The sequence below is a fragment of the Dermacentor albipictus genome, chromosome 1 (genome assembly GCF_038994185.2).
Source record: "Dermacentor albipictus isolate Rhodes 1998 colony chromosome 1, USDA_Dalb.pri_finalv2, whole genome shotgun sequence".
NCBI lineage: Eukaryota > Metazoa > Arthropoda > Arachnida > Ixodida > Ixodidae > Dermacentor > Dermacentor albipictus.
Window position 1 is genome coordinate 146,590,834 of NC_091821.1, and position 24,825 is coordinate 146,615,658.

The following is a 24,825-nucleotide window of genomic DNA, read 5'->3' on the forward strand; positions in this document are numbered from 1 at the left end:
CTATATCGTGGTAAGACAGCACAATGAAACCGAACGGAGCAGCTTCAAAACGTGCAGGTTCATAGTGACCCAGTGTGCAGATTCAATCGGCTGTGAGTGTGCCCCATTTCGAACACGCCGCGTGGAACGTCACAGTGTGTCTGAGCCCCAATTAATTTTTTTTTCTGGACGCATTCTTTTATCATGCAAAGAAACACATAGAGATATTTCTTTTTTTTTTTACAGAAAACGTGGTTGACTGTTTTTATTGTGAGTCAAAAGTAAGTTAACAAAAAGATTTCACAGCTCGTGACAAAATGTACAGTATTATTATAATACACACAATCGAATAAATAAATCAGCATACAAATACAAGGTCCAGCTTAAATTGATAATATCTCGCTCGAAACTTTTGGCCATCAAATTTCACATTTAATGTCAAGACTACACTCATTCGAAATCACAGTGTTTGAGCCTCTAGAAATCCGTAAAGATGGGCGCTATTCGACGATGCTCATGTAATCTTTTTCTTTGCTTTTCCTTTACACTATCAAGATATACAGAAAGACTAGCCTCGTGCCCTGCCAACATAAAGCCTAAATCTGGTCTTTGATTTACCAGAAAGAGAGCAAGCGTTGCACCTAGATTACTTTTATGATGTATAAATATGGCCACAGTTGCTTTTAGAGCACACAAGACGTCGCGTTCTTGAATATGATGTTCCACTTTACGCCTGCGAAGTGTATTTCTTTAGTCACTCAAGTATCACGTGATCTGTCTCTGAGCGGAGGGCGTATCAAATGTATGCCATAATAAGTGTTAAAGCAATTGCTTCGACTTGACGGCTATTGACAGTGAACGCAGTAGTTATGGGCATTCAAACGAAGACAGGCCAATATATGCTATATGAAAATACTTAATAAATCTAAATCAAGCACTATGTTTGTTAAAACACAGGCTTTCTTCTCAGAATTAAGTGTTCATAGCATTGTATTTTTTTTTGCCACTAAGCATCGTACGGCAAGCTTTGAAAAGCTCTCCATGGTAGCCATTGAGATTTGGACACTGTGCTTGGAAGTAAGAGCCAGTTGACAATATACTAGATTCCTACACTGAAGTGAACAACTGAAACGAGGTGGTAGTATGACGTGCTAACCAAACATTCTACAAGGATGGCTGTAAATAATCTTTTCAGAAATTTGAAGCAGCACATGGCTAATAGTACTGAGTTCGTTAACTCCTCGTAGTCCTGTGGAATTTCAGATGTAGTGATGTTAAAAAATTGTGAGCGACAACGTCTCACTTCAACGTCAAAACTAAGCAAGAAAAAGAAACTGACTAGCCTTGATGCAGAAACGTCTCGCAGTTTTGTTGAGTTTCGGTTCCGCAGGGGAAAAAGACGCCAATATGTATTTAAAACGCGTTAGTTATTCAATGATTATATAAAACCAAGCGATGTTATATTTCTCAATGCTTCACCTACAAGAATAGCCAAATTTAGGCACAAAAAGGAAAAATAAATAAAAGCAAAGCGTAAGCGTACAATTAAAATTCGTCTTTGGCTCTAATTTGGTAGACATTCGCCAAAACTCGACGGAGATCTTCGAAGAGAGGCATCAATTAAAAGTCAAGCACAAGGAGCGGGACTAGGATATAAAGACGGTATATTCGACATTTCAATGCATTATGACAAAATTTGTTCCATGAAAATTGAATCATACCGTAATGAACACCACAAACCTAGCTTAATTAGGGTCCATTTCATAAAAGCATTGTGCAGTGACGACAAAAGAACAAACATACAAGAAACTGACTTTCTGTAAAACGCCAAACCGCTTCACTGTGAAATTAAATGTTGCAACTTTATGTAGAGAATGACAAGCATGGATCATGAAGTCACTTGGCTTACTTTGAGTTTATGCAGTATTTAAAGAAAAACAAACTTATATATGGCAACTTTTGAATCTTTATCAAAGCAAAACAGACAAAGTTCCAGCAGTTTTCATGCGAACACAGTTCAGAAATCACAGTGATCTTTCTCATATGACAGTTGCAAAAAGTCACAAATACCGCGCAATTAAAAAGATCACAGAAGGTACTAAATACGAAGGAAACGAGTAAATAAACTCTGCGAGACCACGTTGTCCTTTTGCTGAATGTACACGTGCGCTTAAAGGGGAGCGCTCTTTGTATAGTGACACACAAGTGCTGGCCGCATTAGATGTCCCCAGATTATGACATTTTCAATAATGTGCCGAGTCATTATCCTTGCACATACTTTAGCTGAAATGTAGAAAAGGTTTCCCCTCTTCATTATAGCTCAATAGTGCTACTCGGGCACCTTATCGGGATAAGAAAAAAGAAAAAAAGGAAAGAAAAAAAATTTAATAGCAAGTGTTCATGGAGGCGGGGGAGGAGGGAGGAGGGGGGAGGCTAGACCTGACAACTTGCACAAAGCAAGTTTGTTTTTTATCAGCCAACTGATGAAATAACCACGTAGCTTTCTTATAACCTGTATTCTTCCTCTTCGTGCATAAATGTTTAAAACAGCACGGAGAAACAAGTATCAGGCCTTCCTTATACTTGTTAATTCAACGTGCTGCCCAGATGCATATATTAAACAATCAGGTTTTTTTTTTATTTCTTGTTCCAAACAAGGCTGTTTGATGTGAACGCATATCTCAACGCTTAAACTAACCGAGAAACCACGAAAACAAAACGTATAGAAGAATAGAAAAGTACTATACCGCTGGACGAAATTGTTTTTTTTTCTTTATAAAGCTGGAGTGGTCAACCCGAAACACTGAACGACTACATATTTAAGTCGATCACTTTGTGGCTATCGCTTTTGATTCCGCAATTTTACCACATCTCGATCCACCTGCCCAAATGCGGGTCGTGACTTTGCCATTCCACCACGATCCCTGCTCGTTACTTTTTTTTTTCTCTTTTCTCACTTCGGATACGCTTCTGAAGACAAAAATCGAAGTACTGGTGACTTCGACGGCGGGAGTCATTAGACGACATACTCTAATATTTACAAAACTTATATTTTGCCGTTGAGTACAAGAAGTTACACGGCGTTGCAATGTGACAGCTATCAGCAAAACCCTGGGTACGTATTCGTTCAACACACACACGAAAAAGTGGCGCCACCGCTGGCGTAGGCGCAGCCGAGCGCCCACTTCTGCTGCATCGACCGTGGACAGGGCGGCACTTCGTGCAGTCTGCGGTGAAGTTGCGAGTAGGACAAAGGCCCAGATTTTGTGGACACACGGGAGGCTAGACGGGGGCGCATGATGCGCTCTCCCCGAGGTTGCTCAAGCTTTTTTTTCCGAGGCCATCTTCGTCGCTTGGCGGCGCCGAAAGCACGACAAGAACGTTCCTCAAGCACTAGGGTTACCCAATGTTCCCCTCCGTACGACCGCAGCGTCGACAGCGATGACTCCCGGAAAAATAGCAACCTTGTCCTTTCAGCACGAAAGATCGCCGTAGCGATGATGTCATTTTACTTAATTCTGGGATTCTGCAGCCTCACAATATAGGAGATTCATGACCTCACCAGAAACATCAGAGCGGAACCACACTTTTGTCGGTCGCTTTCACTGTGTCACAGACTAGAACCGCAATCAGATCAAGCCCTCGAAATTTGCGGCAGCTGAGCGCTCGCCGCTACATTTCTCGGGACCGGCCTCAATCGGGTTGTGGCGCAGCTTATACAAGACTAGGGTGACCTGCGCGGGCTCGCATGATGGTACACAGGGGTCAGGCACCCCCGTACATTGTCGACGCGCCGCCAGGTTCCGGGGCGCGCGCGCGCACACACACACACAGACACGAGCGTGGGTCGCGCTTCCAGGTCCGATCGCGCAGCGTCCGGCAAGCCCGCTTACATCGGGAGTCACGCGTAGTGCGGATAGGAGCCGATGTGTCCCGGGTGCGGCATGGAGTGGTGCGATGAGGCGTACAGGTTATTTGGCGACGTCCAGTACGGGCTAGGCGACGGGAACAGCGATCCCGTGGTGGAGGGAAAGTTGAGCTTGGGGCTGGCGTGGTAGCCGAACAGATCGCTGGCCGACGATTGGTGGTGGTGGTACTTGTAGGCCGCCGGGTCGGCGGCCGCGGCGGCTGCGGCGGCGGCCGACGGCGGCTGCGTGGCCTGTGCCAGGCCCTGGAAGTCGAAGCGATAGGCGTACCGCTTGCCGTGCACCTTGGTCATGATGTTCTTGTCGTAGTAATAGCGAAGCGCCCTGCTAAGCTTGTCGTAGTTCATGTTGGGCTTGCTCTTGCGCTCGCCCCAGCGCCGCGCCACTTCGTCCGGGTCGGTGAGCTTGAACTCGCCGTTGGTGCCTTCCCAGGTAATGCAGCTGGCGTTGCTGCTGTCCGACAGGAGCTCGAGCAGGAACTGCCACAGTTGGATCTGGCCGCTGCCTGCATGCCACGGCGCCATGAGTGTACGCGCTCGCAAACGCACGCGGTGCCTGAACGCAATTCTCGTGCCTCGCACTGACTCCGTCTCTCGTGTGTACTAATGAAAATGAGTGTGAGAAACCACGCGTCCGACGCACCTTAGTATGCATGCGGCGGCAGGAAAAAATGCATTACTGTCAGGCACAGTGCAACGTTTCTGGATATACTGCAAGGTGATGCGGCAATGGTTATATACACGTACAGGCGCCCAAATCTTTAACTGGTCTGCGTGAGCGGCGACTTTTCCGGGCGTCAGCGCCGTATGACGCGGCGAGGCTGGAAACAGCCTAGTAGACGATGGGCCCAGCTGAGCGCGCTTTGTCCGCATGCGCTTAGCCTCAGACTGTTTCCAGCCTCGCCCCGTCAAACGGCGCTGACGCACGGAAAAGTCGCCGCTCCCGCACACCAGTTAAATATTTGGGCGCCTGTACGTTCTCCAGCAATGTGCCAGATGCGGCCTCCTATTTTCGCGGTATGAACTACGTCATCCTTCATTAGATAAATTTGCCAGTACTGCTGAAAATCATGGTTCCATAGTAATTACAACAGTTCTGGGACCGAATCCACGAAGCTTTTCGTCGGCCAATTTAGACAACTTAGGCGAAGCTTTTTGCTTGTAAGTGTTCTTTCCCATTGGCCGACCGGCTTTGCTAACGATATGTCCAGCACTAGTATTGGCTGAAATTCTCTCTTAGGAACAATTATAACGTTAGTTTTTCTAAATGCGGGGAAACGATTGCTCCTTGCTTCGCTTCCCTATTAGGCATTGCGAAAGTTGCCGACGTTGTCTGGCCTATCGCTATGGTCTCCGTTCACCTAGAAAGGAAAGTTTTGATGTAGTTTAAAATTCGTTCTCCGCGTCCAGTCTCGTTTAATTTAGAGAGTATGGCTTCATGCGAGATGTTGTCGAATGCCCCTTTGAGATCAATGGCCAAAATTAAGTGTTGGCTGCCGACCCTCATATCCCAGCGAAATCGCCTCAGCCAAACTTCATCAGGCAGAGAGCTCCTTGTTAGGATAGGGTCTCCGTCTTATCCCCAACATTTAGATGAGGAACTGGGGTATACGCCGTGCGAAACTCGCAAGAAAATTTCAGTAGCACCAAGTCCTAGAAACACGCATAAAGAACGCCATGCAAAAAGAAGAAAGCAGAGAGTCAAATGGCTAAGGAAGAGGGTGGGAAAAGAAACAAACGTGACATACGTGGACACAGCGGGATATAACTGTCGTAGATACGTGGCCACAACAATGGACAAGGAAATGAATGACGAGCGACGCAATAAGAACCACCTGGACCATCAGAGCTGAAGCTATCGTCATAGTCCTGGCCCTGGAATGCCGGGTGCGAAGAGGAGAGCCGTCGTTGATTTTAACAGACTCACAGGAGGCGTGCCGGTTTTTTATCACCGGACGCCTGCCCACAGCCACACTAAAGCTGCTGGGCCATGCACTAACCCAAGATCATAGGCTGGTCTGGTGGCCAGGACATTCCAGGCCCGAGGGCAATGAGAGGGCCGGTGCGCTAGCTCGAGGATTTACCAACCGAGGGGCGCTTCCAGGACCCCCAGACAAATCACAGATAACAACAACTACAGAAATTCTCGCTCACCAGCGCTAAACATGTCTTAAATACCAAGCTCCCCGCCATTCGCTTAGTTTGGAGGTGGCCTCCGTCAAACGAATGTCTCCACAAATCTGTCAAAATTAAGCGAAGTTTATCCGACGCTGTACCGGGCACTTGTCCGTGCTGACAGGCGAACCTTGTATCACACCTCGTGGAGTGTAGAGAAGAACCAGAAAAGCTAGATACATTTCTAGGCATAAGAATTTAATACAAACAGGATCAATGCGAGGCACAACTCGCCAGCTCGGACCTGGGAGTGCAACATGCGCTCATAGACCAGGTCCGGCGGGTGGCTAAGGCCATTGGAACTCTGGATCTCTGGAACCCGTGAAGCTTGTAGTTCCTCCTTTTACCGCCTCCCCTATTTTTCAAATAAAGTTCACCTCTCTCTCTGAACCCGGGCCTTGGCTTCTTATTTCCAAAGCTCATATTTTGTAAATAGTATCCACGGTCGGTCATTTCTGTGGTGATGGTCTCGTTATCGCGCCGACCATTATCATCTGCGGTGGGCGCCCGCAAGAACGAAACCAAGAAGGAAACGCTCACGCGCTTACGAGCAGTTTAGTGAATGAGTACCTTGATATTTCACTAGAGCTGAAATTCGGGCTAGTTGGTTATTCATGATTGTAAAATACCAGCGCGCAAGAAACAAGGAACGAACGTAAAAAGACACACAGAGCACCGCGCTGAGTATGTCTATATATTTGTCTCTTGTTTCTAGCGCGCGGTTATTTGACGGCTCTAATATTTATTACATTTGCCTTTTACCGAGTTTTTTGTAGTAGTTGAATAGAGTAAAAGCCTTGAAACGTTTCTCCACCGTTCAGTTCTCGGCACAGCCTTATACACGAGACAACTTCTGCACTGAATTTTCTGCCCAAAATATGGCCCGTTGAATGCCGTAACACACAGGATATACGTTCCCCTCCTTTTGAGTGCTGCAAACACGATTTACCGCGGTGGCCAACGATATCAGTCTCCTTCGACGAGAGAGACGCGCCCTGAATAAACCTTGTGTCGGCTCTCTTCCCCGCAATCTTTATCGACTGTAGGAAGCGGCGCAACGAATAATTTGGGGCGGAGAGACCATGCTCTTAAACTCTTGCCGTCACCTTGACTTGTCGTCTACCATTCCAAGGCAATGTTCAATGTCCGAAGTGTTGTCCTGTGCGTGTAGCGAATGCGCATCATCGACCGTGGACATTCCCCAAGACTGTCCGCGAAAAGGCACTCGGCGTTATTAGCTTACGAGCTGAACAACCTCACAACTATGAGCGATTACTAATGAATGACACATTTTGTAAGCCACTACTGAAATAGCTGCATAGAACGGGCCTGTGTTACTTTATTTCCTCACCGGTGCCAAAAAGAAGTGTGATGAGCCCAGGAACCATAAGCATTAGGAAGATATTAGTGCTACAGAAAGGCGTGGAGGTGTACGAAACAGAGGCACAAGAAGAACGAAAATGAGAACACAAACGCTGCTTCTTTTGGAGAAAAATATTCCTTTAGACTACAGAAAGATATTAGGGCCGTTGTCAACTAGTACCCTCCAAACACGCGGGCTTGATGCTTTAAGATAGTGCTTGGAAACCAGAGGTATCGTCGGCCAGTACTGATGTAACCGTTTTGCAAATGTGAGAGTATTTAGGTGCAGACGTCGGGGCACAGTGTGACATTGCATGCCAACTTGATTAAATTCAGTGTGACATAACTTTCATTTTCATTGACCTATTGCAACGTACTCTTCCCGATGGCTAATGTATTGTACAAAATGTTTTTCTTTTAATACTACGCAGTTTTTTTGTAATACGGCTGTGAACGTAGCGAACGCAGTGTTTTTGCTGCCGAGTTACAAGGTGAAGTGGGCATATAATGCCTCTAATTATGTGAGCTCCAAAAGATTAATTAACATAAATTCATTAATTAACTTGTTTACTAGGACCTTGGGAGCAGTAGTTGATACGACAAAATGGGAGGTATTCGCATTTTAATACACAGCCATTAAACAAATATAGAAAACTGCACCTAATTCGAAATATTCATAACTGAATTTCAACGCTGAGTTCAGGCATTATCGAAACCGAGCCCGCTTGTAGCGCAGAAAAGGCAACCCTTACGTCAGATCGAAATGCCCCGTGACTGAATGCGTGCCGAAGTTTGAATGACGGCATGTTGAGGCAAATACTGATACGGCACGTAACAGATGCTTCGGATGATTGCCAGGCGAAACATGCCGTATCGATGTGTTCCGTGACTGGCCAGCGACGTTCTGTTTTAAATTGAACTTCCCGTCACGCGGCGTTCAGATCTGATATGATAGCGGGACGGCCTTTTCTGCGCTTCCGGCGGGCTTGATTTTGAGTGCAGTTTCTACCCCTCAACCTGGATTTTTGTATTGCCTACATTAAGCGTTGCAATGCGATGATGAATATCTCGAATAAGGTAAGATTTCCAAGATAAAAAGAAAATGTGTGTGCAATAAAATGTGACTGCCTCGCAATTTGCCATACAAACAACTGTTCCCAAGGCTCTGGAAAGCTTAATTTGCGAAGTGTTGCCAGCGGCAAAGTATGTCCGCTTTGCCTAGAAATATTTCTGCAAGAATTCCACGTTCGCTTCGCTTATAGCTGTTCTATTAAAAGAATTCTGTATAGTCCTGAAAAAAAAAAAAAAACACACACACACACCTGTATGTTGAAGCTCGTCACCGTGTTGCATCATTACGACATTATACGTGAATCATTATAATAAACATGGCAGGTAATCTAATTTATCGAATGCATACTCATTTTTACATTTAGTAAGAGCATAGCATGGTGAAGTAGCATAAAGAATCGTGCGGGCTCACCTGAGCTGGCGAGCCTGCTACTTGTGGGTCCAAATACCTGGTACGGATCTGTAAGAGCATATTTCAAATACGTTGACGCACGTCCACTCTTCACACACACATTTTATATTGCCGAGTCAGAAACAGTACACTCTTCGTACAGGAACAACAATACGGATAAAACTGTTGCAGGAATGGGAGTGGAAACTGTAGTCATCAGCATTGAGGTTTCCTTTGCAGCGCGACGTGCACCGTGGTCTCCGCGCTTTTCTCTTTAAGATGAGTGTTGTCTTCTCAAAGCGTACCATATTGAACGAAATAAATGTGCTTGAATTACGGCGCTAACTGCTAAGATCTTAACAAGTGTAAGGCGAGCATACCTTACTCACATTTGCAGGTGACGCTGTTACATTTGCTGCTCCCCGATTGCAAATAAATTTGTGCACCAAAACCGTTTTTTGTCTGCCACGGTGATTCAGGAGTTAGAGCATTCTATGGTACCAATCATGTTCGAGTTGCGGCTGGTGTAGCCACATTTAGACTTGGATGGACTGCCGAAAACATCTGTTTCTCAACTTGGCCAACTTTTGTTTTTTAATCAGATGCGAGTCCAGTTTGGCACTTAAAATTTTGGTATGGACATGAGCGCCGGATGACTAGCCCTGTTTCAACGGAGCAGAAGACCAGACACATCGACAGTATGAATACCCATCGTCAAAGAAACGAGTTGCCAGAAATAGTCCGTCGTTAAAGTCGTGTCTGCCCATAATCTTTCGCTCTTGCTTGGCGGTTTATGCTACGTGTCTCGTCAAGCATAAAATCGAACAGGGCAGCCGGCAAAATAGTGAGTAAATGAACATTCTTTTGAAAGGAATGCACCCCGCTCACATTGAGAAGCATAACTAAAATGGAGTCAGTGTTTTACTTCTTCCCTTTCTTCTCTCTATGTCGAGCTCGCAGAGTTAAGCGATCTTTCGTGTATGTCCTTTCTGTACCGAGAGTCCCTGCGTATGGTTTCCATCAGTGCAACCTCTTTATTCCTCTTTTACTTCAATATATATATATATATATATATATATATATATATATATATATATATATATATATATATATATATATATATATATATATATATATATATATATATATATGTTTTGACAGTCATATAGGTATCAAGATGCGTTATACCTGTAGTTGACTGCTATTTCTGATCTGACTTCTTCTATTTTTATTCTTGCTGTTTTTTAACCTCTTCCAAATTCGTTCCGCGACTTTAGGCCGGGCACTCGTGACCTATAATGATGATCTGGCTTTGCTCGGCTATATCGCATGGCAAACGCATGTACCAGAATTCAAAGGCACTCCTTGCACTATTTCTAAACAGTTGCTGGCGGCGTGCAGTTTCTCTTCATTTCAGTCTCAACCCCCCCCCCCCCACAAAAAAAAAAGAAAAGAATCAAGGAGGCGAGGCTGGGAAGCACGAAAACCCACGAAAGTACGTGGCGCCGGCACGTGCCCGCCCGTATATATATTTTATTCAAAAAATATTAATGGCAGAAAGAAAGAACAGCATGCATATTGTGCGTGGGAGCCTTGGCAGTGCCGCGTCTCTCTACATGGACAGAATTTGTGCTCGTGCTTTGTGCCGTCTCTTACCATTTTCCCCGCGGGGCGAAGGCATTTCGAGCCGCGTTCCTTAGCGTTCCGATGCCATTTCTTTTTAAGTCCCGCAGGACGAGCCATTTTGACTGCCGCGGTTTCCATTCGTAATGCGGCTCTCGTGTAGACAGGAGTAGGTCAAAAGAAAGAAGAAATAAATGAAAGAAAATATAGCTCGATAGTCAAACATAGAGCACCGTACACGCCCGTCTCGCTAGTAGATAGCCAGTAAAGTGAATCTCCCGAGAATACGGCGCATATGACTGGAAAAGAAGAGAGAAAAGTAAAGGAAAAATGAAAAAAAAATGAGCAAACCGGTACAAAATACGGGGAAAAAAAAAAAGGCCCGAAGCGACGAGCATCAGCGACAAAACGCGAGAGCACGGGGGCGCGTGCGGCGGAACGGAGGCCACGCCGCCGCGGCTGGCGAGCACAAAGGACGACACAGATTCATCATTCTGCTTTGGACCGTCGCAGAACGCGAAATCGAATAATGAGAGTCCTTTGACCCTTCTCCCAATATTTAGCGTGCGTGTGTGCGTGCGTGCGGGCGGCTTTCTGTTCGCGGCGCGTTGCCTTCTTCGACGCGGTCCGGCGCAGTTGGCGGCTCCCTCAGCGCGGTGATTCCGCATTTAATGCAGCGTCTCGCTTCTCGTTCGTCCGAAGCTGTCCTCGCAGTAGCCAATCCTTTCTATTTTTGCGCGTCTAGTTTTTGTCTGCAACATCTGTTTTCTTAAGGGTCGCATAAGATGACTGCAACCAGAGTTACTTTGATTTGATTATGGTCCAGGCGAATTCCAACGGAGGAATGGATAACCAGTAAAACCATCAAACTTTCCGCCTCTCGAAAAATGAGAAAAAATTTGCACGAGCTTATCGAGAGCCGCGATGTAAGTACATATACGATGTTCCAGTGCGGCGCGGTGGACGAGAAGGAAGATGGAGCTTCAAGAAGGAAGATGGAGGAAGAAGGAAGATGGAGTTTTCAAGCTATAATTTCTATATAATGTTTGCACAGAGAATAAGTCTGTTAACTGACAAGGGTGGGGATTGCTTCTTTTTTTTCTGCGGAAGAAAATTTCGGCCAGATTTATTTTTCATCAGTGCATCCCAGTCTACTTAAAGCTCGCGTGTAAGACGTTACACGGATGCTACAAGAAGGTTCTGACTGACAAGGCAATGATCGCTAAGAAAAACACATGTCCTATTTCGGATCTGCCGGATCGGGGCACTACGACAGAAGCGCAGCAACAACAAGAATCACAATGGGCGTGGGGCGATGGCCTGACCACATTTCTAGACCTCACCCAACACTACAAACTCGAAAGACGCACATTCCCGCCACCGATCGATAAATTAAACAGGAACGAGGCTGTAACCTTACGCTTGCTCCAAACACACACCTATCCTAGCCCCGCCATCTTACACCACTGTTACCCAGGATTATACCCTGCTGATGCGTGTAAAGCGTGCGGACACAGAGCGACGCTGCGACACATGCTCTGGGAATGTGCAGACAATTACGGTGCCGAAACCGCCGCCGTTCGCGACGCGTCTATAACCGCGGCCGTTACCAGCGTACAGGAAGCCTCCAGCTCGCTCCTCGCTCCCGTCGGCGTCGCCGCCATTGTGAGGCGGCTCTCAAAAGTTCGGAGTTGGAAGACCAGCTCTGGGCCGTCCAGCAAGCCGAAGATGCCGCCCGAGTCCAAGGACTTCGAGCCGCCACCTGAGGCCACCACAACCAAAACTGCCGGAGCATTCTTTTTAATAAAGTTTATTTTCTTCTTCTTCAAACGGGTGCGTGCTCCTGTCATTGTCTTTGAATGTCAGTAACGATATATATATATATATATATATATATATATATATATATATATATATATATATATATATATATATATATATATATATATATATATATATATAGCCGTGTGTGTGTGTGTGTGTATGTATGTATGTATGTATGTATGTATGTATGTATGTATGTATGTATGTATGTATGTATGTATGTATGTATGTATGTATGTATGTATGTATGTATGTATGTATGTATGTAAAGAAACAGCATGGCGTGCCGTGCATGTTGAATGCCTCAGGAGTTTTCATCAGCGAGAACTGATCTGGAGACTCGCCTCTATAGGTTCATCCACGTTGTTGCCGATTACTTCAAAGCAGGAAAGGCGTGATAATCAGATGCTTAAAGAGCGGCATTCGTTGGCTTTGACGCCTTCCCGTTACTTCCTCCTTTTGAAAGCGCGTCCTCTGTAGAGCGTGATGAGGAGCGTGAGCGCGACAGTGCCAGCAACTAACTGTTCCTGCCGCCAACGCGTCGCGAACGCCCGCGGTATACGCGGATGGGGTGCCACTCCCCGTTGTGTCAACGTCGGAACAGTGGTGGCAGTCGCCAACAGCCGCCAGAGAGGAGGGTGTGCTTTCTCCGTAGAAGGTGCCCATGTGTGTCTTCGCCGTGCGACGCTCAGCGGTAAAGCCTCTGAGACCTCGAACGCAAGGAGCAAAACGTTTTTGAAAGGGCGTAACAAAAGTGCAGAGGGTGCGAGCAGGTTGGCGCGCGACGAGACTGGCCGAAACAAAACTAAATGTTCGCACTTCGACAAAGTCATCCCCTACATGTAATCAAGGCTTGTCCTCTGCCTAACGCTTCTATGCCTCACCTCCCCCCCCCCCTCTTTTTTTGTCTCGCTTTACGGTTCCAGCACTGCTTCCTGCCCACACACGCCTCACGCGCGCCCTCCTAACTCAATCCCCTCCCCGCCTACATTTTCCTTATTTTTTTTCTCGCAGCTCCATCAGGCCTCGCTTCCCTCCTCGCGCATTCTGGCGCCTCAGTCGTTGGCGGCGGCGGCGGCTGTAGGCCTTCTGGCGGCGCTGTTGCCACTGCGCAAGCAAACTCGTTTCAAAACTGCTCCCCCTCCTCCGACGCGCGGCCGAAGTTCTTCGCAAACCCCGCTGGTTTCTCCCCGGGCTTTTCCCTTGTCGCACCCCGCTCTTCTAACGCCTCTCCGGTGCATGCTTTGTTTTTAGTTCGCTCGACTCTGGTTGCTCGCTGTCGAGCGCGCGCTGTCTGCTGCGCTCCTCGGGGACTGCCAATATCGAGCGTGATTGGTCAATTTTGAAGCGCAGGCGCGTCGGGCGCTCTGCGTGTGTGGATGTGTGCTTGCGGCGCATTGCCGGGGTGCGACGCCGACGCCCTCTATTTAACTTCCGGAGGAGTCTTGCTCAAGCGCGCAAGGCACGAACCGTCGCTCACCTTCGGTTGGCGCACGTCCTGCGCGCTGCCACAGCTGAAGGCCGAAAAAAAGGGAGCGGGGGAGGACAAGCGCCGGGGAGAAGCGCGCCGGCCAGGGCTCCGAGAAAGGAGCGTGCCCAAAGTGGCCTTCCACCGGCGCTCTCCGCTTCACAAATATGTACTGCCGCGTGCGTTTACTCGTTCTTAATTTGTGTTTTATTAGACTGCGGGTTTCCCAAACGTTTTGTCAATCCGTACTATTGCACCTTTTTTGTGCTCTCTAGGGAAACTCTGCCGTAGCTGGAACGTGGCTAAGCGAATTTTACATTATTTTTCTATTTGCTGTTAATGAGCCCGGACATTATTTACCAATAATTTTTCGTTTCCCAGCGAAAGATTCCGCTTTCCAAGTACTTTGCGCTTATACTGACTTTAACATGACCTTGGGAAAAGCGAGAAATTGTCACAAAGACTCTTTTCAGCTCTTCTAAGCTTCAGTTGATGTACTTAGAACGCAACCTATGACCAATAGATCAATATGCGCGCATAAGCATGGGAAATTCATAAAAACTAACGAGCTCACTTGAAAAAGAAAAGCTAATTGATGAATGAGCAAATAGGCGATTTCTACAACATATCTAAACCGTAACGAACGAGCGTATATCACAAGGTATACCCAAGGTAATAAGCGAGAGCGATAGGAAGATGATGTGGGTGGTGTTTCTTTTATATGAAAAGGGCCATTTGATAATACGTCAGAAATTGCTTCAGTGCTCCACACGAAGCTAAAGATAAGATGGCGTGAAGCACATGAAGATATAAAAATTATTTAACTTAAGAAAAAATGGTAAATGAGAAGCTGTAGCGTTCAGATGTGCACCCGTAATTTCCAGTCTGTCAAGCTGTGCACATCAAAACAGCAGACCTTTCTTGCGCTAAAATTATATTCGAAGGGAGAACTGACCTTCCTTCTTTTTATTTTTAGAAGCAGTTGAACTGATGGAAATATCACTGAAAATTTTACGTCCCTTAAATGAAGAATCCTTCATTCCAGATGCTTCCAACACTGGGCTGCCGCTCAATTAATGTGTGAAATAAATGTAAATATTAGTGCACGCAGATGCCTTTTCTTTGACGATTGTTAAAGTTAATTGCGTCTTACCATTGCTCGGCAAATGCTTTATGAACTGACGCAAGAGCCATGTGCACATTCGTCTCGTACAGGTATGGTGACTGCTACGTACGTCGTATCCTTGCCGAGCCTTCTTACGCGCAAGCGACCTTCCTCTTACGAACCGTCCGTGCAATAAAGCGTTAGCTCGACTGACGAGACTTAATACTCGTGATAACCTAACTAGACACATAGCTAGAAACGGTCGAAACACCGAGGCTTAGGTGAGAGATAAAAAAAGGAAAAAAAAAGGGAACGAACCGCCAACATAGGCCACCCACGAGGCGACGAGAACGGACGAGAACATTTAAAAAAAACGAGAAAGGAGGACAGTACCGAAAGCAATCTCATCCGAGGATGATGCCGGAGAGAGGAACAGATTGTCGCGCAGCACGCGCTGCTATCGCGTGGGTCGTCCTTGGAAGCGTCGACCGCCGTAGCCGCTCGAGGCGAGGAGGGCGCGCAGTCAATTTCCGGAGCGCGCCTGAGCGCCACGAAAAGCGCATCATGCCCGAGGCAAACACGTCTCCGGAGCCGCCGTTCACTGCGACGCGCGCGTGAGCCCCGGCACCGAAACGCCGACGAGCGCGGGGCTAGAGCGGCGGAGACACGCAGCGGTGGACGCCGCGCCATTGATCCTGTTACGCGATCCTATCGGCCGCCCGGCTGCCGCGGCAGAGGAGTGCCGGGACGAAAGCCGAGATTATTGGCCAGAGCATGTAGTTCGTGCCAACGGACGGCCCGTTTAACGCGCACCGTGTCCAGGTGCGTCGCTCATTGTTCCTCAGTTCAACGATTGCTCATGGTATTTCTCGCACATGCTGCTCTGTAACGCACCGCAATAGTTTTCTTTTTTCGCACAGTGTTCTTTCACACAGTGTGAGGGAGTCGGATTTGTTACTGCAAACTAAAACGAAGGAAAGTTGCGAAAGAAAGGGAGAGTAAAGAAAGAAAAGAGAAAAGAGTACACGTGTACCCTTAGGTACGCTTCGCCGCGTGATGACAACAATTGCGGAAAAGCACGCTTCGAAGGACGTTGAAACTGGCCGCGCCACTCGAGTTGAACGCGGACGCTGCTACGACAGAAGTACCTCAATGAATGTTGACATCTCTATGACAACACCCATCTAGTGAGCCTGGGTATCCAGAAAAGATTTGGCAGTTTCACCATTTGGTCGTAACACTGACGGCGATAGCGTCGCGCACGAACACCTTGGACGTTGCTCTAATGACGCGCGGGTGCGACATGGCGCGACAGCAGCGCGCAAGGCAACTGCTGCTAGGCAGAAGGAACAGCACCCTGGGAGTTACCGAGAATTTCACAACACTGGCTTGGTGAGTAGCGGCGCAGTGGCGATAGAGGCGTCGCTCCTCGATGACGCACCAGATGAGACCAACGTCGGCCTTAGTCGGCGTCCAGTGACATTTTAGATAACATTGGCTTGACCTTTACTGTCCGTTTCACTCAGACACAGTGGCACAACAGGACCGCTAGTGTGCTTATAGTATGGGTTCGCACAACGCTCTTGCCAGCAGTGGAAGACAGAACGCTGTCCTGGCTCCGCCACCGAGGAGATTGAGAGGATCGTTGACGGTGCGTCCACTTCGCTTTGTCGTTTTTCGCAGCCAAACCCACGCCAAACATCTCTGGAGACCATGTAGCTCCACGCGCAAGAGTGCCGCATCCAGCGTCAATACCAAGACAGCACAATAACAACGAAGGCGTAAACGCGACTCGGTCATCTGCATAAATGTTATCGCATTAACACGGAAGAAAGGCTGCCTTTCAAGATATTTACGTATGTTGTTAGGTGACAGTATTTATGCCCTGGTGCCTCTCATTCCAATTAAGAGTACGTGTCAAGGGTTTGGTTTTCACGGGACACCTTTTCGCCTCGAAAAAAAAAAACGACATACTGTTAGAATGAACAATAAATTAAAACGAAACGATAATGATTTAGCCAACCGTAAATGTTACGATGGAGTATCTTAACACGTTTGAGGAGGTACGGTCGACGTCAAGAGTTTAGGGACTGCAGGATCTGAGAAAGCGTTGATTTATCGAGCATTTTGTGGCCGTAGCTGGTAGAACCATAAAAGTCTATGTTTTTCGCATACAATATTACAGGATGGAAATCAGTATACCAGTCTGCGTGTCAAGGCTGCTGAAATATTCCGCTTAGTTTTTCTTTCTTTCTTCAAATCGCGAGACTGGTAAATTTTTGACACCGATTGTATGCACCAACGCGTAGACAACGTTATGAAGATTGCGGGAAAAGAGTGCGCGTTAAAGGAAATAACTTTTTCATTGTCTTTGATTGGATATGTACAAGAACTCACTAAGATCTTCTATTTAGATTTCGAATCTGAGACCTTTCATTGGTGAGTTCTTTCGATAAACCCCCTTCGGATACGAATACCGTTGTACCACCAGCGTGAAAGACTTCATGCGTCTTTGCTGGGCCACTCTGTTTAAATAGTGCAGCACGATATTCTTAACTTCCTTCGGTTCATAGGTGGTCACAATGTGGCATTTTTGGAAATGCTTTCCGTATTGCCAAGAGCGTGGAATCCACAACAACGCCACATACACACAGGAACATGACGCAGCACTTTCAGATTTTACCATGACACGCCATTTGTTTCTTGGCTTGTGCGGTGGTATAGGTACTGTAATCTTGAAAGAATCAATTTCGCTCATTCCACTGGTTGCGTGGAACATGTAATCCTTACTTGTGGCAACAAGTAAGGATGATGCCTTCCGCGTTCCATGGTCACCGTTGCCAGGCGTTTGGCCGCTTAGATTGTCTTACGAAGCTTTCTTGGTGAAACTTTCTCAGTTGGTTCCTTTGCATCGGTCATGGCTCTGCTTTCAATTCATGAAAGCGCGCCAATGTTTCTAAGCCCATTTTTCTGTCATACGCGTGCCATCCCGTCTACGAGCTAACACGCTGTACAAAATTGACGCTTGAGTAAGAACAACGCGACTGTTTGACAAACTTCACCAGCGGTGTACTCACCTTGCATGTTGCGCAGATGATTGTGGGTATGAGCGTCAAGAGCATTCTTTGGCATAGCTGGCAGGGCGTTGTGTGGGTAACCTGTTTGGAATAGAAAACAGCAAATGCATTGCAGGAAGCTCGTCTTCTTGAATGATTTTAGTCTGGATCTGCAAGTTAGGTTTTCCATAGCATTTTTTGCTGTTGTTGGAGATTTAGTGGCACACTGTCGCGCAAACGGCTGCCTCATGGAACACAAGACGTTCTTCACTGTCTTAAAACTTAAATCTCAGTGAAACCGTGAGATTTAAGAGGCAGCTGAAATAAAAAAAGAACACGCAAATGTGGCATCGATCAATATATCAAGCAGGAAACTAGCACACCTAGGGCCCAATGACATAGGTGTCGAGTAGCGCTGGTTCGTTGCTCTCTTCGGTGGCTGGGTATCAAATAACTTATGGCTAGTGTTTTATATGCATCGAATTTTTTTTGGCTGGCATAGTATAACATATATGTCCATATCGAATGAGTTCAGCTAGAAGTTAACGCTTATCTACGTCTTTCGGTTTGTCCCTGTCCTGTTTTAGCGCAAGTACTTTCAATTTCATCGATCAGACTTTCGTGCGATGGAAATCTCCACAGAGTACGAAAACAGTTCAATATAACTGAAAAGAAGGCTTTTGCTATTCTTGTACTCAGGAATCGGTCAACCTGAAAGGAATATTTTTGAAGCATTCACGCCCGTCATTTCAATGTTTCTTTTTCATTTCTTTTGTTTGATAAATCAAAGGACATTAAGCTGTGACTGGGCTGTAAGTTGAGCGCACAGCGCCATGTGTATGTGACTATCGACGGTAGGAACGCAGGCAGCAAGTTAACTCTATCACGCCAGAGAGGGCATGCATTACTTAAAGCCTGAAGTCAGATCTAGTGGCTGACTTAAACTTACACCGGCTGCAAGCGAAATGAAGCCTGCCAGGTGAACGAGGATGCAACCCTGCCCGGACTCTAGATAACGTTTGAAAGCTTATGAGACAATAGTAACAGATAGTCAATAGCCGAGACAATTAAAGCGGCCTAACATGTGCGTTCAGTAAATTGGGCCAGATTGCTTCCCTTCTTAGTATTGCTTTTGTTTCAAGCGTTCTGCAAATGTACAACATGTTGTAAATTTTACACTACTCTTCGTAAACTTAACTCTTGTTTCTGATGCCGACACATCCATTAAAAATGCTTATCTAACCCGGCTTCTTAGAAGGAATCGGAGAAAAGGAACCGATGGTTCGCAGCACCAAACCGCAAAACCTGACTTCACTTGCCTAGCGTACGTTCCTATTTCTTTTTCCAGCTTCATGAGTTCTGCATTGTTTGTTGCCTTTACATCGCCTGTGTGCATTGCTTTAGCGTTGTCGCATATATATAGTGTTTCAGTTATAAATCAAACCAAGATGCTAATCTAACGCGAAAGAAAATTCAGTCCAGTGAGCGGAATAGAATAGAGCAAGAAAAGTTCTCGCACGGCTAAGGATGACCAAAACCTAAAATTTGTTGAGGAGCCAAATGGTTTGATTTATATAAATGTCATGAAGCAAGTGGGGACTTGAAACCCGAAGTGCTTTATACCGAGACGTAAATTAGTGAATTGGGCTTCTTTCTGATTGGCACAGCAGCTACCACACTCTGCCTTTCTGAGGACCAGGAACCCTCGACCGGAGTACTACATATCTTATCTTAAAGCGTGTGCGGGGACATATAGCTTAATGACAAAGCATAAGCATGTTTATAATCAGCGTTCTCGTCATCTTCGATTAACAGAAGCGAATGCAGCAAAAAAAAAAAATAGAAGTTCACCGACGTATGTGATACTTCCCAGTGTGAAGTTTGATAGCTGTATACGCGTTCTCATTTCGCGATATATTGGCTGGCGCGGATGTATATCTCGTGCGGCACGTTGCAAACGAGGAAAGTGTGGCGGGTCTTACTCGCTAATCGGAAAAACACGAGAGGTTGCTTGCGGGTAACGCGGGGGTGCGATTCAGAGCAGCCGCCGCAGACATACCTCCGCTCATGCAGCGCTTTGTTTGGACGCGCTGGCCACATGCCTTATCGATGACATCATCGGTGAACAGACGACGCATGCTACTCTGGCGCTATCTCAGAGCGATCGTCGCCGCATAAAGCCCCATACACACTAGCGGTAAAAGGCGCACAGCGCCCCACCGGCGTTACAACACAGCTGCGGCAGAGCGACCACACCAACTGGCGGAGAGCCGCTGCAGCAGTCGCGTGACAGCATGAAAATCTCGCCTCCCCTCTGTAGGTGCGAGATGTCGCGTGCTTTTTCCTTCGTCTGCTGACAAGTCGGCGCTGTGTTTACGTACTTCGTTCTTCGTTCTTAACGTGAGTAATGTCTTACGAAGCCACTGATCATAATCATGTTGGTGTGCTCTCTTCGGTTGCGGCGTCGCCGCGTTCCAATGTCAAGGAGAATGAGGTAGCGGGTGTCGCCTCCGCGTCCTTGTATTTAGGGTACAGAATCGGATATGGCGCACTGTCTCCAAAAACCTTTCCATCAGGCCGTCTCGGTTTATGCACATAATTTTAAAGAACAATCTCAAATCATGACAATCGAAACAAGCGCGAACGAGACCTAACCATGCAAACCAAACAAGGGCGAGTGAGAGCTGACGCGAGCAGACGATAGTACGAAACGAACGGTCCGGCTGACACCAGATACGAGTACGCATCGAGCGGTTGGACGCATAGAGTTAGTAGAGCAACTCTAGAGGAAAAGCTGGGCCGGAAAAGTGGGAACCTCTAGGGCGCCGCCCTGTTGCTACTGGTCAATGTGGCCAGCGCAATTACTATTGAAAGAGCTGAGAACAAGTACAGGTCACCTTATGCTTTGTCACCTAAAAACGCATACCTGATGGCTTTATGAAGGTGGTACGTTAATATTAAGTTTAAAGAAAGTGATCGCTAAGTCCGTGACTTATGTAAATCACGATGTACGCATTCATGCAATTAAGGATGACGCGAATTTCGGTTTCGAATCTGTTTTTTGGATGCGTAGTAGTTTCGTTTGACATGCGATCGCGCGTCGACATCGGACGCTATGACACACTCGTGCCTTATGTGCCACCGAAGCCCCGAAGTGGTCTGGCATATACCTTCACACGTAAGTAAACGAATGTATCTCCTTGTTGAGAATATCACGCGAGTAGGCAGCTCTTGTGGTACATCACAATCGTTCGAGAAGCGTCACAGTAGAGCATTTTTCTGCATGCGGAGCGGTGTTTTTATTTGCAGGTTTCCCTTCAGTAGGAAATTGCTGGACAGGCGGACCAGCGCACCGGAATTGTATTGGCGAAGCCACAAGCAACTCAAAGAATCTGTTTGATTGTTGCACTTTGAACAATCATGCTTCTACAAAGGCCACAGCAGAAAAACAGCCTGATGACCGAGTATTTCTTTGCCACGAAGTAATCAAGAGGCGAGTGCCTAATGCGGACGAAATAGAGTGCATGGAGACTTAGAACGACAGAAAGCTGAGCTAGTTCGTAAGGATTCATTATGCAAAACAGAGGCGAGGCGTGCAGACAGGACACAAGAGTAGAGAAGTGGGCGGCGCGCGTGTTGTTTGCTTGTAAATACTCTACTCTTGTTTCCTGTCTGCACGCCTCACCTCCGTTTTGCATAACGAGTGCATCAACCCACATATTAATAGCTTAGGCGTTTTATTAACTATGGAATATTTTCAACACTTCCTTGCATGCCATTTCATGTCACAAATTTGTGCAGCGAATCTATTTGCATGATCGACTCCGGGCCTGTGGGACCGTTCACTTGCACTTGATGCTGAGTCTTTTACATGTATCCATAAACTGCAGATATGCACATCAGATCCCTGCGAGCACTTTCAAAATTCAATTATTTTCGACAACAGGCACATATGCAATACTGACATAATCTGGAATACCACTAAGCAGCTGGGACACATTTTTGTTGACTATACTCGCAGGTAAAATAAGTACATCATGTGGACAGCTCCAGCTCATTTTCCTTAAGTCAGTGTGTACAAGGGTTATGCAAAAATAATTTTTTTCTCGCGCACCGATTATTTTGCTGTATAAGCAAGAGAACCCACCACGTCAGTGTAACGTATCTTGTGCATCACACTAATATGTGCTTTCATTTACCAAGTGAGATGAGTTACTTTTATGGCTCATTCAGTCATATCACACTGCAAGCTGCATTCATCAATCTTCAATGGGATTTTGCAAATGATTAATGAAACATGTTTCCCTTTTATGCAGATATGCAATGGCAAGCCCTTCCGTGCGTTCCAAAGGTAAAATTTAAGCTCTAAATTAAAGAAGACATTTCTAGTCAGAAACAAGCAAAAATAGTGAATGCAGAGTATCAGAAGCCCAAGGTACAGAAATTATGAGAAGTGTCGAATGATTTTAAGGAAAGAGTCGTAATTAAAAATGCAAGACCCTTTAGTGGAGATCAAGCAAGTCAATATAGGTAGAATACTCTGCAAAATTATGCGAGTGAGGGGATGTCAAACAATGGGTCAGGAAATGCATTGTTTTTCTGCAAAACAAAAGCTGATTGCCATTACATAAGTCACTTTAGCATCACGATAAATTCAGAAATAAACCAAAAAACAAGACATGCAAAAATAAACAAAACATTTAATGATATTTCAGCAGAACTTTTTGTTGGGCTAGTTGGTGCATATTACTGAAGTACTATAGCGCCAAACAGACGACACAAGAAGAAGAGACACGGACATAAGCGCTCGTCCGTTTCTCTTCTTCTTGTGTCGTCTGTTTGGCGCTATAGTACTTCAGCCATTTAATGATGCTCTCTCCACACTGGGATAAATAAAAACAAACACATCACATCTAATGTGGACATATCAGATGCCTTGTGAAACACTAAAGGAACAATTCAGTTTCGAGCTATGGCACTTGCCGCATAGATGTGGGGGGGCCTTGCACCAATAGTAATAGTTACCACTGCATTTAGAAATTGAAAGCATTCGTGGAGACAAGGATGATTCTTTATATTTTTGGCTACCACTTCAAATGCCTCCACCAAGTGTTACAATGCTGCATGCAGCCATACTAAGGATCTCGCAACAACACCTGCAGGTAAAAAGCAGAAGCAGTCAAAGTGCTGGTGTGTTCTGGACACTATGTTTGAAAACTTTTAGGCAAGAAGAGTGCAAGAAGCAGACATGACTGCATTTATTTCCATAATTCCCCATTTAAATGGCCTTTTCTTTTTGCTTAGACAATGCCTACGCCTAGCCACAGCAGCTCCCTCATACAGACTCCACAAACCAAGAGGCCGTGGAGGCACATGCAGGTAAGAGACAATAAGCAATAGCACTGGTATCGACATTCATCTAATTTCTTTTTATTTCATTTAGGCAGCCAGCACACCTCGAACAGCCACCTTGACTGCGGGTGTGTCACCCTAGTTGCCAAGGAAACATTTGAGGGAAAGTGACAGGCAATGTGAACAGCCACTTCTCCATGTAAACAATACTCTTTCTCTCGGATGACTCCTACGCCTCACCACACCAGCACACTTGTGCACAGATGCCGCAGAGGCACGTGCAGGTCAGAGGCAAGAAGCAGTGGCACTGGTGTCGACATTTACCCAATTTCTTTTTCTTACACTGAGGCAGCCAGCACACCTCGAACAGCCACCTTGACTGCGGGTGTGTTAGTTGATTCCTGTAGTACATATGCTCATAATAAACTTCAGTAAACTTGAACTTCATAATAAACTTGAAGGCAAATGGGACATTGATGCATTGTATTTTTGAACATTTATTGTACACATACAATATATGTTACACTTTGCAGTACTACAGAGCGTATTTTGAAGCTTCCCCCTATATTTTGCACCTTTAATTACGTATGTGTTGTGTGGCCCTCAATGCAGTTCATGTTGTAGCAGCTGCTTTGTCTGTGTATCGCACACTGGCTTAAGCTCGTGATATCCACATACTTCTCTCACATATACAAAATAAAGTTCTATGTAGTCCTCAGTGTTACAACAAAAAATGAAAGTAAACAATCCGATCGTGGAATTATGTTTATTACAGTGATTCCTACGACAGTTACTGACAAGTTGACAACTTGAACTGGTCAATCGGTCCATAGCCGCCTCTATTTTTCAAAAATAAAGGAGGCTATATGATCCGTCATGGCAAGGAATTGTATGTATACATAAAAAAAGGGGGTATGTGTGTGTTTGTAGCGGGGGCATAGGATTAGGGCGGTACGAAAAAATGTACCAACACCGTCCTCTAGACCCATTCCGTTGAGGTACCGTAACAAAACGTATTATGCATTAAGTTCATACAACCAACTCTGATATTACTACAGACGCCAGGCGACGCGAGCTACATTTGTCATGATGCATTCGCGACTGCACCGGATGCCCTCCACATTATTCTCGATCGTGCTCACTGCGCCGAGGCAAAAGAAAGACAATGGGCGCAGGTGCCTTTAAAGTATCTCGACCTTGCGAGGCACGGCTGCGCGTGCCTGGGGAGCTGTCCGTGTGAACACTCCCTGGCACACACCTGCCTCGGCGGCCCCAACCTACGTACCGTTCTGCTTCGAGCTTTGATCCCCCCACTGTCCCTCGGGTGCCCTGGAGTTCCTGCGCCGCCTGCTCTACTATCATCTCAGGTGCTCTCCTGAGACTTCCGTTTGTCGGTTACATGTGCCCTACAGCTGGATCATTGCTTATAATAATAAAAAACCCGATCTATCGTCACGACGATAGATCGCGAAAGCGGCTTTTGCAACATACCGC

The 24,825-nt window shown here is 46.2% G+C and overlaps 1 protein-coding gene across 1 annotated transcript in view; it reads right to left on the reverse strand.

Moving 5' to 3' along the window:
• Positions 1 to 220: 220 nt before the first annotated feature.
• LOC135911038 (DNA-binding protein D-ETS-3-like) overlaps positions 221 to 24,825 on the reverse strand; it is a 243,095-nt gene continuing 218,490 nt past the window's right edge. Inside the window, exons 6-8 of the mRNA XM_065443137.2 lie at positions 18,001 to 18,081; positions 8,925 to 8,972; positions 221 to 4,410 (exon numbers count right to left, since the gene is read on the reverse strand). Coding sequence (XP_065299209.2) covers positions 3,881 to 4,410; positions 8,925 to 8,972; positions 18,001 to 18,081 — 659 coding nt within the window. The 3' untranslated portion in view covers positions 221 to 3,880. The remainder of the gene's footprint in view (positions 4,411 to 8,924; positions 8,973 to 18,000; positions 18,082 to 24,825) is intronic.